The 15,528-nt window shown below is 40.0% G+C and overlaps 1 protein-coding gene across 1 annotated transcript; it reads right to left on the reverse strand.

The window, feature by feature from the left end:
- Positions 1 to 7,186: 7,186 nt before the first annotated feature.
- On the reverse strand, positions 7,187 to 10,684 carry LOC110920043. The gene is made up of 2 exons (XM_022164282.1): positions 8,111 to 10,684; positions 7,187 to 8,029 (listed from the first exon to the last, which is right to left on the reverse strand). Exons 1-2 carry the CDS (start codon positions 10,682 to 10,684, stop codon positions 7,187 to 7,189), a joined length of 3,417 nt encoding a protein of 1,138 aa, XP_022019974.1.
- Positions 10,685 to 15,528: the final 4,844 nt, after the last annotated feature.

Below are 15,528 nucleotides of genomic sequence, written 5' to 3' on the forward strand. Positions count from 1 at the left end.
ATGTGGAACAAGGTGCCTTTTAGTCTATGCCTTATGTATGTGGTATATGGTTAATAAAAATGCAAGTAATGTATGAATGGAAGGAAATGAATGTCAGTATGAATGAGCACGTATGCTAACCATGATGTGATTGCGATGACATGAAAGGATAGGTATCACATTAGCATGGACTCAAGCATGAAAGGCTAACGGGTCAAGAGCAGACAAGGAAGTGGATACGGACACAGATGCACAAGGTAAGTGATTTCCGCAATCACTTCTTAGTTGTTTACGTAGATTTATGTGCTAGTTAATTAAGTATGATAATTGAGACAAATAATGGACGGGTTGTATGAAACCAATGATTTTCTCTAAGTAGATGTAACGGGTCAAAAATGAGGTCTTGATGTTATAATGGAATGAAGAATAAGAAATGTCTACAGTATGATAACCGGGTAACGGGTAGGATTGCGCATAAGTACGTTAATGGGTAAGTGGAAGCACGGATAATGTAAAAGTATTATATTTATAACGTTTATGTAAGTTTTGGGTTAAAACGAATGAGTAGTTTGACGAAAACATGAACGGGTCAAATAAGTGAAAGCGGGTATATAAAGCCGAGAGCTTAAGTGAATATTTTCCTTAAACCGGATGTTGGATTTCAAGTTCATATGATAGAATGTGAATTTACAAGCATGTAGGAAGAAACGGGAGGTTAAACGGGTAAACGGTTCAAAAGTTATGCGCGTTTTAGTGCGTACGGACGACGAAACGGAGCTGCAGAAAAATGCAAAATCTAGAGGGCGTCGCCGATGGGCATGGGGGCGTCGCCGACGGGCTCTGGAAAGTCAGTTTTTAGCTGACGGGCTATTTGACTGTCTACGGAAGTTTTGGGCTACGGGTATTTGCAAGGGCCGTCGCCGACGGCCTCCCCATGTTCAAAAACCTGAAATATGTTATCTAAGTTGATTTGGGTATAGTAGGCTTCGGTTTATTATCCGTGGACCATGACGGGCCTCCCAAACATGATTTTGATTGTCCCTTTGACGTTTATGGGCTATAAATCTAAGTCTAAGTACCATGTAACCAATGTATGGGTATATAAGAGGTATGTAAGATCTTGAACGTGTATGTGGTAATGTATGTGCGTAAGTAGATGTGTATTTATGTACATATGAAGATACGTATGTGTATATTTATGTATGTGGAGACGTAGTAATGAATGTGCGCATGTAGATGTGTATTAGGAATACATGAAGGTACGTATGAGTGTATGCATATATGTAGAGATATAAAAAGGTATGTATGTATGTAGATGTGTAAGTATGCAAGTAAGAATGCATATATGTATGTAAGAATGTATGAGTAATACGATATTAATAGTGTGCTTTGAGAATGAAAAGTAATGCAGGTACATTACTGGAGCCTCACCAGGATATGGATACGCAGATGAAATGCTTAAAGATTATGAAAGATAATGAAATGGAAAGTTGTACGAGAATGAATCTTGTTTATATATATACTGTGTACTAATGTTATGAATGTATGTGGTGAGTGCAGGTGGTACAGAATTAGGGATCAACATGATGGAAGGCTAGTGATTGAAGATCGAGTGATAGAGACGTGGATTGTACAGAATGGGTGGTCATGTAATCTGTATTAGTATGTTATTATCGATACGTTAATGAAAAATAAACAATGTAGTTCCTTACATAAAGATGTTTTTAAATGATTTTCAAATATAAAGGAATGTTTAAGAAAGAAATTTTATGGCACGTATTTCCGCTGCGACTTTTCGATAAAAACGTGTTAGGGCCTTACAACTGGGATATGTTTGTTGATGAAAAAGGAGATTTTAAAGCGTTCATTGCTAAGATCGTTAGAGAACCAGATATGTTTGCCACATGGATGAAGTCTATTGGTGAGACTGTGAAGAATGTGGAGAAAGAGTCTGTTGTATCTGATGAAAGCTCACAGAGTGCAGATGAGAGTTCACAAAGTGATGCGAGTTCAGAAAAAGAAGTTGTCTTTGATCAAACACCATTTGTTTCTGGGTCTTCGGATGATGTGTCTGAAAAATTTGTACAGTTTGATCAGTCTCCAACTGATGACAGCAGTGACGATGAGGAAGAGAAACATATTAACGTTGCAAAATCTCATCTGTCTCCTGAAAGTTTTCAATTTTATTTTGCAGATCGCCTGGAAAAGCTAAAGGAGAAACGAGTTGCAAAAGAACAAACACAAATGAAGTCTGAGAGTGTTGCTGAAAAAGATGAGATTATTGAAAATGAAGAAGTTAATGTTGCTGCTGAAGAGACGGTCGAGGCTGAGAAGGTGACTGAAACAAAGAAAGTGGTTGAAATGGTGAAAACAATCGAAATTGAAAAGATTGTAGAGGTCATCAAGCCTTGTACTAAGTGTCTTGAACCTTGCAAAGAATGTGCCGCCAAAGATGAGAAGTTGGCATAGTATGAGAAGATGAAGGAGCAGTTACTGTTCAATCTCAATTATGTAAAAGAATCATATGATGTCTTGAACAGAACGGTAACTGGTCTTCAAAAGACAAACTCTGAGAGAGAGGATGCTTTGACGATGATGAATGCTGTGATGATGTCAAAGCAGAAAGCTATCAACTTCTACATCGAAGAAAGTGCTAAATGGAAGCAAGAGTTGGAAACAGAGAAAATTGAGAATGAGAGAATTAGACGTTTATTACAAAGCTATTCTAGTTCTGATTATCTCATTGATCGAATTTATCCGACTGTTACAGGTTTTGAAGTTTTCCAAGATGACAAGCCAAAGAAGAAAGATAGTGGTAAGAAACTGACTGTTAGCTATAACAAGTGTCCGCCTCCGATTTGGGAAGGGTATTCTCCAAGGAAACCAAACGAGGAGCAACTTGAAAAAGCAGTCAATATAAAGTTAAAAACCGATACAATTGATGAATTACCAGAAAACATTAATGTCACTTACACATCGTCTGACACTGATCATGAGTTTGAGTTAATCAAAAAGGTGGTCGATCAGGTGTTGGATACTGATGAGGAGTCTGAGTCAAAGTCTGAGTCTGGAGGGTCAACTTCGTCAGTCAACAGTCCAAAGTCGTCGGTTAAACGGTCCTATAGTAAAGAATTTATGTTATCAAAGAAGAATTTGGATGATGAAACATTTGAAGTTGCATACACTTTAAATGATTCTGACAAATTATACTCTAACAAAGAGTTTCCAATAAGAAGTGTTCGTTTTGATATGATCAAAAAGGTTTTCAAAATGACAGAAATTAATATTTCTGAAATAAAAAATTTAAATCTTACTGGAAAACCTAAAAAATACACTTCAAGAGTTCAACAACGATTAAACAAGAAAAATGGTTACAATTCTGGTTCTGGTTTTCAAAAGAAACCAAACCATAATCGTAGCTACAAAAAGAAAGGCTTAGGTTTTATTCCACCAGAAAATGATAAAAATGAGAAAAATTCTAAAACAAAAACAGAATTTGTTTCAGGTGGAAGTGCTGAGAAAGAACAGAAGAAACCATTATGGAAACAATCAAATCAAGAGTTTCTTGCTGAGAAGAGAAGGAATGGAACTGGAGTGTTTCATCCAAGAGAGACTCGAACCTGTTTCAAATGCAATGAAGTTGGTCATATTGCATGGAACTGTCCGAAAAATGCTAAGGCAAAACAGGGAGTTTATGAGAAATTGAAAGAAAAAGTTGTTGATGTTGAACCACCAACCGAAAAATTTAGAATTTTTGAAAACTCAACTTATGAGGTTGGTGAGTGTTCAAAAAAGAATTTTTACAAAAAGAATGCAAAGAACAACCAAGTGTGGGTTGTTAAGCAGATTGATGAGAAAATTGGTGATGAATCTGGTTCCACAAAACCAGAAGAGCCACAGGTTGAGACAAAAGATTCAGTGAATGATGATGAATTTCCATCACTGAAATTTGAAGAAATTAAAAAGAAAGTTGGTAGGGTTGAAATCTCGGATCAGTTTTACTCCGAGAAAAATGAGTTTGATGTCGAGAAAACATTCAATGGAATATTAAGAAAATTTTTGGGAAAATGCTTAATGGGAAAGCAAAAGGGGTTAAAGAATTTTATGCAACTAAAAAGGCAACTTTTAACCCTACTGAGCAAGAATTGAAAACACTTAAGTCTGAAAAGACTTGGGTGGAACTTCTTTTTCCTTGAAGTCTTAGGACTACGCCGGAGATCCCAAGTTTGTAATCGTGGATCAGGAATCGGCATCATTCTAGTTTTTGAATAGATTGTTTGAAAGATTTTGAATGAGTTTAAATTTTACAGGTTCAAGGACTCTGCCGGAGCTTCCAGGTTGGTAAGTGAGAAGCAGGAATCGGCATCTTTTGATTGGTAAAATGACGTGTGTAGATGTTTGTTTCCTACACATGGTACAGGTGTTTGTGTTGTTACGATTGGTACAAAGGGTGCATACTTGCAAATGGTAAATCAGGGACATTAATTTGTACTTGATCTACTACAAGCGATTGATGAACAATATGATGAACCATACCCCTAACTTACAAGTGAACCTACAAGTGGTTATAACAAACTTATTTTCCGGAAAAATCATTTTGATTAAAACAAACTTAAGTGTTTTGAAATCTAAATGAGAAAATAGTTTGTTGAAAGGGGGAGTTCTGATTGTTTATGCCTAGGTGGATGGTGATTTGATGCGATTCGATATCGGTTGTCACTTTATTTGTACAATTTGTTTTGAGTTTTTCTGTAATTAGGTCAAGAGCTTAGATAGTTTTCAAATTTCCTTTGAAATGTGTTTGCATTTTAGGGGGAGTAGAAAATTTCATAAAATCCAAAAACATTAGAAAATTTGAAAAATATAAAAGCATGATAAAATCAAAAATGAGTTTTGTTGTGAAAAGAGGAAATGATAGTACATCAGTGGACTGTCACAACATGCTAAAGAAATGGAAAGTATAAATGTGATAAACAATCTCACTACGAATATGTCAGTAGGTTTTTACACATTTAGTAGATTGTGACGAGATATAAACCTAAAAATTCAAACTTGCTTATTCTGTGGGTAACAACTTCTTGGATATATAGGTAACCCCTTGAAGAAACACTGGTTCAACAGATCGGGATCAGTTGTACCAGGGGGTTTGAATCCGCATAAAAGGTTAGTTCTCTCTCAATTGGCTCAGTGGTGATCGGACAACTTCTCCGGATATTCTGCAAAACAGAGCACCGTTAGCCTCGCCAAGGGGAGAAGAGGGTTCTCTCCTTGACCCGACTCCGGTGTGAGAATAAGTATTTGTATGGAGAAGATAAGGGTAATTGAGTGGTGAGATTGGATCCGAGTTCATACCTGAAGAGTTCTCCTATTTATAACTAAGAGTTTTTGGAGGGAAAATCTGTTATTGAAAAGATAACGGAAGATGCTAACACCGTAGCGGTTATCTTTCCTTCCGTTAAGTCTTTTTTCCCTTCGTTAAGTTGCTTTGATCCGACGTAAGTGCACACGGATCATGACTTGATCTACGGTTGGGGGATTGCCACGTGGAAAGTGGTTTGAGTGGAGATCATTCTCCAATTACATGCTATCGTTGTGATTTCAGGAATGTTTGTGATGATGACACGTGTCCAGACGGTTTTGACCGTCTGGGTGGTGCACGATTGCATTTCTTCTAGAAGATTACTGCTGTAATCTGGTGTGACACCTCTTAGTGTGTACACAGTTGGATAGATCCCAAGTCTGGGTAGTAATATCCAAGTCTGGATATTTGGGTGGACCTTTTGGTCTCAGGGTTTTGACCCTTTTAAATGGAAGGCGGCGCAAGGGTTCAGTTTTCCCTTTGGGCGCGCGACTGTTGTTCGTTGGTTTCTTTCTTCCTTCTGCAAGACCAATGCGCGGCCGCGCAAGGTTAGAAAGGTTGAAAGGTCGGTTTGGTGGTATGGTCCCATATCCTTTTGTGGGATTTTTGGGACCTTACCCCTTCAAGTCCCCCCAGTCTAGTGTTGTACTTATGCAAATAAGTGGAGCACTGGACTTAGGAGAGGAAAAGTCTTTTTTGAGCGCTATAAGACAAGAAAATTATGAGACGGTTGAATTTTGTATTGTATTTATTTTTTTTTTAGAGGAAAAAATGTGACTTGTAATCATGCTCTGTCAGGTAATGACGTCACTTGTCAGTAAGTGTGAACATTTTTCCTCATTGGTCTCGAGATTTGAAATGGCGCTTTGTCAGTCTTCATTAATTGAAGAAGTGACCTAAGTCCCTGTAGCGCCGTTTGGATGTGATAGTTCTGACAGTTAATGATGGATTTCTCTTTTCTCGAGGTGTTGAGTTCTCTTTATATATATGCTTGAAATATTTGATCTTAGTTGAGTTTAAAGAAGATGAAGCGTTCTTACCATACTCGTCTCCTGCTAGATGCTCTTAGAGTGTATGATGCTGCCGAAGGTCTCGTTCTTCTGTCCCGTTCACCACCTCTTATTATTGCACCGGTGAAGAAACTGATCGATCCTGTTCCTCTTGCAGTTGCTGATTCTGAGTGCAAAATCTCTCATCATACTACCGTTTCTGCTGGTGCTGATATTATATTGGATGTTGATGGGACTGATGACTCAGTTTCCGACACTTCAAAGAGGGGGGTGTCGGTTGGTGTACCGACGTCGGAAAGTTCGCCGGAACAGGCAGGTGTCCTCTGTTGATGATGGTTCTGGTGTTTGACTGGATATTGAAGCCTAGGGTCTACCCCTGTCTTTTGTTAATGCTTTTTTGTTGTAAGCTTCTGGGTACTGGACAGGATTTTTTTTGAAGATCACTGTTATGATCTTGTTAAGTGTCTATGTTCACACTTTTTGATAATGTATATGATGATATACTCTTTTGAAGATTGTTTACTATGATCCGTATATGTACGTATTACAATATGTTGCATGTGTGTAATTACTTTTGAATAGGTGAGGCGAATGAGGAATGGTATTGTGCTCATGTGTGAACGTTTGTCAACAGTTTGCCTGTTTTGAGACTGTTCATGAGGTATACAATGTTTGCCCATGTCGTTTTCGCGCGAACCAAAGAAATTTCATGCAATTTGTAATAGACAGTGATGTTACTAAGAATAATACGTGTATTGATAAAAGCGCAAGGCCTGTAATACAAGATAAGATGGAGAAATACAGTGCCTGTATGTTCTTTTTGTTTTAAAGGATTGGCTTACATGTAACACCTGCGCAACTGTTGCGCGTTCCAGGTGCGGGGAACTAGAGTCCCATCAACCCTTTTTAGGGTATATGCTCCTTTACCCAAGACTTCGTTGATGACATAGGGTCCTTCCCACCTCGGCGCTAATTTTCTGGGTTTTTCAGCGTTTGAAGCCTCGTTGTCGCGTAAGACAAAATCTCCGGGAACAAAAGTGCAGATGCGCACACGAGCGTTGTAATATTTCTCTAACTTGGACTTGTACCTTGCTTCTGCTATGGCCGCGTTCTCGTGCCTTTCTTCCAGAAGGTCTAAATCCATCCTCCGTTCTTGCTCGTTGTCCTGTTTTTTCATTGCTAACATGCGCGGCGAGGGTAGGCCTATTTCAGCTGGAATGACGGCTTCTGACCCATAGACTAAACTGAACGGAGTTTCTCCGGTGCTAGTCTTTGGCATTGTTCGATGCGCCCAGAGGATGCTGGGAAGCTCGTCAACCCATCCTCTGCGCGCTGTCCCTAGTCGCGCTTTTATACCATCAACGATTTGTTTGTTTATGCTTTCTACCTGACCATTCGCTTGAGGATGCGCAACGGAGGCGAAGCTGTGCTCAATGTTCATTTCCTTGAACCATTTTTGAAGGTCTTCCGCGGCGAAATTGGTGCCATTATCAGAAATAATGCGCAATGGTAACCCAAATCTGCAAATGATATGCTCCCATATGAATTTGCGAATTACCATTGCTGTTGTTGAGGCTAAAGCTTTAGCTTCCACCCATTTTGTGAAGTAATCTACCGCAACGATGATGAATTTTACTGCGTCTGGCGCATCAGGAAATGGGCCAACAAGATCAATGCCCCACTGTTAGAATGGCCAGGCGGAAGTAACTGGAATCAGCGGATTTTTGGGTCTAAGTGTTTTTGGTGCATGGCGTTGGCATGCCTCGCATCTTCGTAATAAATCAACTGCGTCCATGTGCATTCCTGGCCAGTAGTATCCGGCGCTCATTATTTTTGCCACGACCATGCGCGGTCCTGCGTGTATCCCGCATAATCCCTCATGGATCTCTCTAACCAGATACTGAGCATCTGTTTTATCAACACAACGTAGTAACGGACCCATGAATGATTTTCGATAAAGGACGCCATCCGCCATCTCGTAGTTTATTGCTTTGTGTTGTATTTTTCGGGCTTCTGCTTTTCCTTCTGGGAGCTTCCCGTGTTGGAGATACAAAATAATTGGAGACATCCAGGATGGACTCCCCATCTCTATGACGCATACTTGTTTCAAGTGAATGGAGGGATTGGATAATACCTCTATGCGTACTTCTTTTGCCAAGTGTTTAAAGCTAGTAGCAGCTAATTTGCTTAGTGTGTCCGCATGCTTGTTCTCGCTTCTGTTTATGTGACTGATTTTGAATGTCTGAAATTGATTGATTAGCATCCGTGCTTGTTCAAGGTACAACGCCATAGCCTCGCCTTTTGCGTCGTAACGACCGTTAACTTGTTCAACTACTAGTTTTGAGTCTACGTTAGCTTCAAGGTTTTTTGCTCCCATTTTGAGTGCTAGACGAAGACCTGCTAAAAATGCTTCGTATTCCGCTTCGTTGTTGGTACTTAGAAAGTCTAAGCGGATAGCATATGTGAGTTCGTGATTATCCGGGCTGACTAATCGGAGACCTGCTCCTGCTCCATCGTCATTGGAAGCACCATCAGTGTGTAAGGTCCAGACTCTGTCGTCAAAAACAGGTGTCGGGTTCTGGATTGCCTCACATTCTTGTACTTTATCAATGGGAACTTCGGTGGCAAAATCTGCTAGAATCTGCACTTTGATTGCAGGTCTTGGTTTGTAAAAAATGTTGTAGCCTCCTAGCTCGATGGCCCATTTGGCTAATCTCCCCGCTATGTCGGGTTTTGACAAGATTTGACCCAGATGATAATTTGTCAGTACTGTGATGACATGGCCTGAAAAATACATGCGCAAGCGTCTGGACGCGTGTACTAGCGCTAAAACCAGCTTTTCTATCATTGAATAACGAGTTTCAGGACCGGTGAGCATTTTGCTGATGTAGTAGATTGGAGTCTGAATGTTTTCCCGCTCTACCATTAATACTGCGCCTACTGCCACCTCCGCGGCTGACAGATACAAGATTAATGGTTCTTTTTCTTTTGGTGCGGTCAGCGTTGGTAATCGGATTAAATATTCTTTCATTTGCTTGAACGCTGCTTCTGCTTCGGGTGTCCATTGAAAGGGAGTTTTCTTACCGCAGTTTCGCAGCGTACTGATAAATGGGTAAGATTTTGCCGCATGATTGGCCAAAAATCTATTTAGCGCTGCTAATCGTCCGGCAAGCCTTTGCATTTCTTTGACTGTTGCCGGTGATGGCATTTGCTGAATGGTCTGTACCTTCTCTGGATTGACTTTAAAACCGTCTTTGGTAACTATGAAACCCAAAAACTTTCCCTCTTCCATTCCGAAGGAGCATTTTGTCGGGTTTAATTTTAAATTTACGCTTCGTAAGGAATCGAATGTGCGCTGGATATTGTGGAGCATCGTCTCTTCTTCATGACTCATGATGACGAGGTCATCCATGAATACTTCGACAGTTTTGCCAATATCCTCGCTAAAGATTGTGTCCATTAGGCGTTGATATGTGGCGCCTGCGTTGCGTAACCCGAACGGCATTTTAGTGTAACAGTAGATGCCTTTGTCTGTGCGAAATGCGGTTTTTTCTTCGTCTTCTTCTTTCATCTGGACCTGGTGATAACCCTTATAGCAGTCGAGAAAGCATTTCCACCTGAATGATGCTAAAGAATCGACTTTCTTGTCTATTTCCGGGAGCGCATAGCAGTTCCACCTGAATGATGCTAAAGAATCGACTTTCTTGTCTATTTCCGGGAGCGCATAGCAGTCTCTAGGGCATGCTTTGTTGAGGTCTTTGAAGTCAACACACATTCTCCATCCGCCGTTATGTTTTTGCACCATGACTGGATTGGCAACCCATGTATGGTATTTTACTTTGCGCAAGATTCCCGCGTTGAGCAATTCTGTTACTTGCTCGTCCATCGCTTTTGCTTTTTCTTCGCTGAAGCTGTGCCTTCCCTGAATGACCGGATCTACTGATGGTTTGATGTTTAAGTAATGTTGCGCGATATCGCGTGGTACCCCTGTCATGTCCGCTGGGCACCAGGCAAATATATCTTTGTTATTAGATAACAAGCTTTTCAGCTGTATCCGTATTGTTGGTGACATGGCATGTCCTAGCAAAATGGTTTGCTCTGGGTATTCGCCGTTCAGAACCCATTTTTCTGGTTCATCTGATGCTGAAGTTTTGACTGCCTTTGCTGGAGGTTCATCATCTACGGACATGACTTCCTTGCTTGAATAGAGAATTGCAACTCCGGTTTCTGTTGGAAATCCACAAGCCGCATGCGGAATGGAAGTGATCATGCTGAATTCTCTTTGTGACCTTCTTCCGAGCAAAATATCATGTCGTGATGTTGCTGGCATAACCATGAAATTTACTGTAACTGTTCGTGAGTGTTTTTCGTCTGACAAGGTTACCGGAAAAGCGATTTGTCCCAACGGGAAAACAGCTTCATTACAGAATCCGGTGAGAGGAAAATCGACCGGTCCAATCGTGCTTTATCTTCCGGATCTAGTTGCTTAAAACACTGCTCATATATGATATCCATTGAACTTCCTGGATCTATGAACATATAGTCTGTCCGGTAATGACCAAAAATACCGGTGATAATTACTGGTCGTTCTTCCTGGGGGCCCCCAGGAACAACAGGGAACACGACTTGTTGTTCTCTCCAGTGTTGATCATAATTTCGTTTGCTTGCTCTTCGTGATGATCCCCCTTGAACCATGTGTATTTGTACCTGATGACTGCCATCTTTGTTGTGGCCAAATTGGATGTTCCTCCAAGGTGAGTTTACCAAATTTAATTCTGTATTGTGGACTCCTTCTCCAGATCTGATGTATGAGGAATCAGATCTGGTGATTGTGTCTACAACAGTCTGGTATTTACTAATCCCAAGCTTTGGGAATTGTTTTTGCTGGTAATTATTTCCGATATTCGGTCGAAGACCGGATCGTCGGTGAGAAGATGAATTTTCTGCCATACGGAAAAACAGAAAAATGAGATGAACTGAACCGAAACGAGATAGGAACTAGAAAAACTGAGAAAACGGTGGGCGCCAATGAAGAAACACTGGTTCAACAGATCGGGATCAGTTGTACCAGGGGGTTTGAATCCGCATAAAAGGTTAGTTCTCTCTCAATTGGCTCAGTGGTGATCGGACAACTTCTCCGGATATTCTGCAAAACAGAGCACCGTTAGCCTCGCCAAGGGGAGAAGAGGGTTCTCTCCTTGACCCGACTCCGGTGTGAGAATAAGTATTTGTATGGAGAAGATAAGGGTAATTGAGTGGTGAGATTGGATCCGAGTTCATACCTGAAGAGTTCTCCTATTTATAACTGAGAGTTTTTGGAGGGAAAATCTGTTATTGAAAAGATAACGGAAGATGCTAACACCGTAGCGGTTATCTTTCCTTCCGTTAAGTCTTTTTTCCCTTCGTTAAGTTGCTTTGATCCGACGTAAGTGCACACGGATCATGACTTGATCTACGGTTGGGGGATTGCCACGTGGAAAGTGGTTTGAGTGGAGATCATTTTCCAATTACATGCTATCGTTGTGATTTCAGGAATGTTTGTGATGATGACACGTGTCCAGACGGTTATGACCGTCTGGGTGGTGCACGATTGCATTTCTTCTAGAAGATTACTGCTGTAATCTGGTGTGACACCTCTTAGTGTGTACACAGTTGGATAGATCCCAAGTCTGGGTAGTAATATCCAAGTCTGGATATTTGGGTGGACCTTTTGGTCTCAGGGTTTTGACCCTTTTAAATGGAAGGCGTCTCAAGGGTTCAGTTTTCCCTTTGGGCGCGCGACTGTTGTTCGTTGGTTTCTTTCTTCCTTCTGCAAGACCAATGCGCGGCCGCACAAGGTTAGAAAGGTTGAAAGGTCGGTTTGGTGGTATGGTCCCATATCCTTTTGTGGGATTTTTGGGACCTTACACCTTCACCCCTGAAATCTTGTTTGAAAGGTCCCTTATTCTGAGATACTAGGTCTTTATACTTAGTGATATCTGGGGTATTATTCCGGGACTTCTGCTGTATGGAAATACTGACCTAGTCCCTGCATAATAGTTTCTGCAAATGCTTTGAAATACAAGCGCAGCCCTCAGCAAATTGATTAAATAATAAAATTGATAATCATTGCTGTTGAAACAAAAGATCCTCTAAAGGGGACACACCAAAAAGTCGAAGCCGTCATCTCTCTGCGTATACGGAAGTATCGACCTGAGCTCTCATGGCCCTCGTAATATAACCCCTTTACAGATATCATCTGTGGTATACTCACCTGTAAGACTGAATATTGGGATCTAGATACGGGAGTATATTCAAGTAATGGGACACACGAATAAGTTTAAATATCTAAAACATTAACATCGTATCTCGGATCAGTTGAACTTTGTGTGAAAATTTAAGTGGACAAATATACTGACAATCTAGGTGAATTGTTTAGAGTTTAAAATGAAATCAAGCTTAACGGTGTTGGTGACTGTAACACCCCAAAAATGTCAACTAAGCATAAGTTAAAAGAAATCAATTTAGAAAGCTCTTCTTGGTTTATGAAACATAATGCAAATATTAAATAATGAATGTGTGGTGCCTAAATTAAATAAGAAACTAATTTTCAGGGACCAAAAGTGTAACATGCCAAAAACTAAATGATAAAAAGAAAATATAGATTAAAAACCAACACACAGTGGGTGTGTGTTGGGTCTGGTCGAACGAACAAGAGCCAGGGAAGGAGAAACCCTAGCTTCCTCAACTCCATCGATTCCTATAAAATTTCAAGGAATCCCAAGGCACAAACAGTAAATTGCAAGCTCCTAACTTGATTCTTGAAGAGGGTAAGTTCAATTTCATGAATTGTTAAATTGTAGGAGGTGGGTATTGACCCAAGCATGAGTGCATGACATGAAATTTGTGAGATTAAGTTAGGATTAAGGAGTAGGATAAGTATAATGGCAGAATTTATGTTTGATTTTGATGAATTGTTATGATTGTAGTAAAAACCCACTTGTTAGGAAGATGATAAATGTAGGGTGATTGAGTAATATCTTATAACTAGATTTTTAATGTAGAAAGTTTATTGTGACACATGATTGATGGATGAAATTATGTAGAATAAAAGAAAGGTATGAACTTGAATTGATTATGATGAGTTATAGGATGAATTAGTAGAAATTCATGCTTTGTACGTTGTAAATATTATGTGTAAATTTGATGACCACCAAGTGTTTGATGAAATGCTTAGAAGAAAAATGTGTATAATTTGGAAGATGAAAGAATGAAATTTAGATGTACTAAATAAACGAATGAATATGTTGTTATAGGCGTGAAGGAAGAAGGTTCCAATACTAGGAAGTCGGAAAGCTCACAAGACAAAGGTATGTTTCGTGACGTACAAAACTTTACTTAAATTTTTGATTTGTAGTTGTGTCGAGCAAATTGTGTTATAATGGTTATTTCTTGCTATAATGGATACGTTGACTAGTAAATAAATAGCAAATCCCTTGCGGATTTGGCTAAGCTAACGAAGGTTAAGCTATGATAAGCAAATCGATCGGTTTGAGTAACTAGGTCGAGTAATGATATGATACCATTCGTCTTGAACGGGTGGTTTGAATGCTATAACGAATGCTAGATGCTTAATCCGTTCTACGGATGGAAAGAAGAATTTATGTTGAAAGCAAATAACCCAATCAAACGGGTCGAACGCGTATGCTTAACTCTCATTGAGAGTGTTGATGCTATACCCAAGTTTTTGGGTAGTCGAATGCGTGAAATGGTTAAAAGTTCATATACGGATGGAACTAAAATGAAAGAATTATGATTTAGCGAGCGTGATAACTAACTTTTGAAATTTTTGTTAATGTAGGTAAATCCTCATCGTAGACGATATGGCGAATTGAAGTGAGCACGTGATCACCACTTAACATATTAAGCGCTTCCGCTAGATGCTTTAATGTTTTGGGTCAATAATTGTGAAAGTTTGTCTAAACTAGTTAGTAGATGTATTGGTCAAAAGTTTATGTTTTTCTTGGATTTTCGTTGTGTCTAGTCGTAAGGGTCATGGAATATGTGTATGAAAGTTGTATGAAACAGGGGCATGCTCATTGTACGAATGGGTCATGCCCGATTTTTGTCGAAAATATGAATTTAACTTGTTATTTCAAGTCTTAAAATTTTTATCGAAAAATGGTTTTATAAGAACTAAATAAGCGGGTCTAACAAGTTGGTATCAGAGCCAAGGTTTGAGGGATTCGAGCGTTAAACGCGGTGCTTGAACTCAAACCGATGGCTCGTTCGAAAGAGTGCTCGCTCCAAGATCGCCCAAGAGGTAACTTTAAAGTTATAATTAAGTTGCAATTGTGTTCTTTGTATGAGTATGATGGAAATAATTAAAAAGATTTATGAGAAGGTCAAATGATAAGTTCAGGAGCTGTAGAACCTGAACGGAATGGAAAGAATCGAATGAGAATGCTTAAAAATGGAACTGCAGCGTTTCTACAAAACGGAAGCCCGTCGCCGACGGGTTAACCCCCGTCGCCGACGGCATCCTCTTGTCCGACGCCTAAACTAACTGCCGACGGGAAAAACCGTCCGACGGCCATCATACGAGCCCGTCGCCGACGGGCACATAGCCGTCGCCGACGGCTTACATAATGCCAAAACGCTGAAATTATTTTGTTTTTCATGCTTTGTGTTACCGGTTTGTCCGAAAGCTTATTTCATGGCTACGTAGTGTCCATATAAGGTTAAACAAGTGTAGGTAATCACAATTAGCGATTACAACGAGAATGGATTCGTAAGAATCAAAAGAAATGAAGCAAATGACATGAAATGGATTAAGTGAATGATGATTAATGAGTAATGATATGCAGAAAGTTTGTAATTTGTATTAAACGAGAAGCATGATATTGTGTAGATGGCTGATGCAAGAAATGTCAATGAGGATGATGACGCAACTCGGCAAGAAGCGTTTAACAGTAGGGTTACGGAAGTGGCGGAAGGGGTTATGCAAGCCCATCTTCCGCGATTAGCTCAAGAGGTGGAAAGTCGGGTGTTGGGAGTTGTGGATGCCATGATGACTAGCAAGATTGAAGAACTGAAAGAACTATTAGAGGGATCTAGAAACAAAAGCAAATAACGAAGGTGCACGTATAAAGACTTCATGGCGTGCCAACCCGCAACGTATGATGGTAAAATTGACCCGAT

Source organism: Helianthus annuus, chromosome 16, assembly GCF_002127325.2.
Source record: "Helianthus annuus cultivar XRQ/B chromosome 16, HanXRQr2.0-SUNRISE, whole genome shotgun sequence".
Classification (NCBI taxonomy): domain Eukaryota; kingdom Viridiplantae; phylum Streptophyta; class Magnoliopsida; order Asterales; family Asteraceae; genus Helianthus; species Helianthus annuus.

Excerpts from the sequence above, each read along its gene's own strand:
- LOC110920043 (XM_022164282.1), bottom strand. The coding sequence starts at position 10,684 with ATGGTTATGCCAGCAACATCACGACATGATATTTTGCTCGGAAGAAGG. Across the intron at positions 8,030-8,110 it reads ATTTATTACGAAGATGCGAG|TGGGGCATTGATCTTGTTGG; the intron begins GCATGCCAACGC and ends CCATTCTAACAG.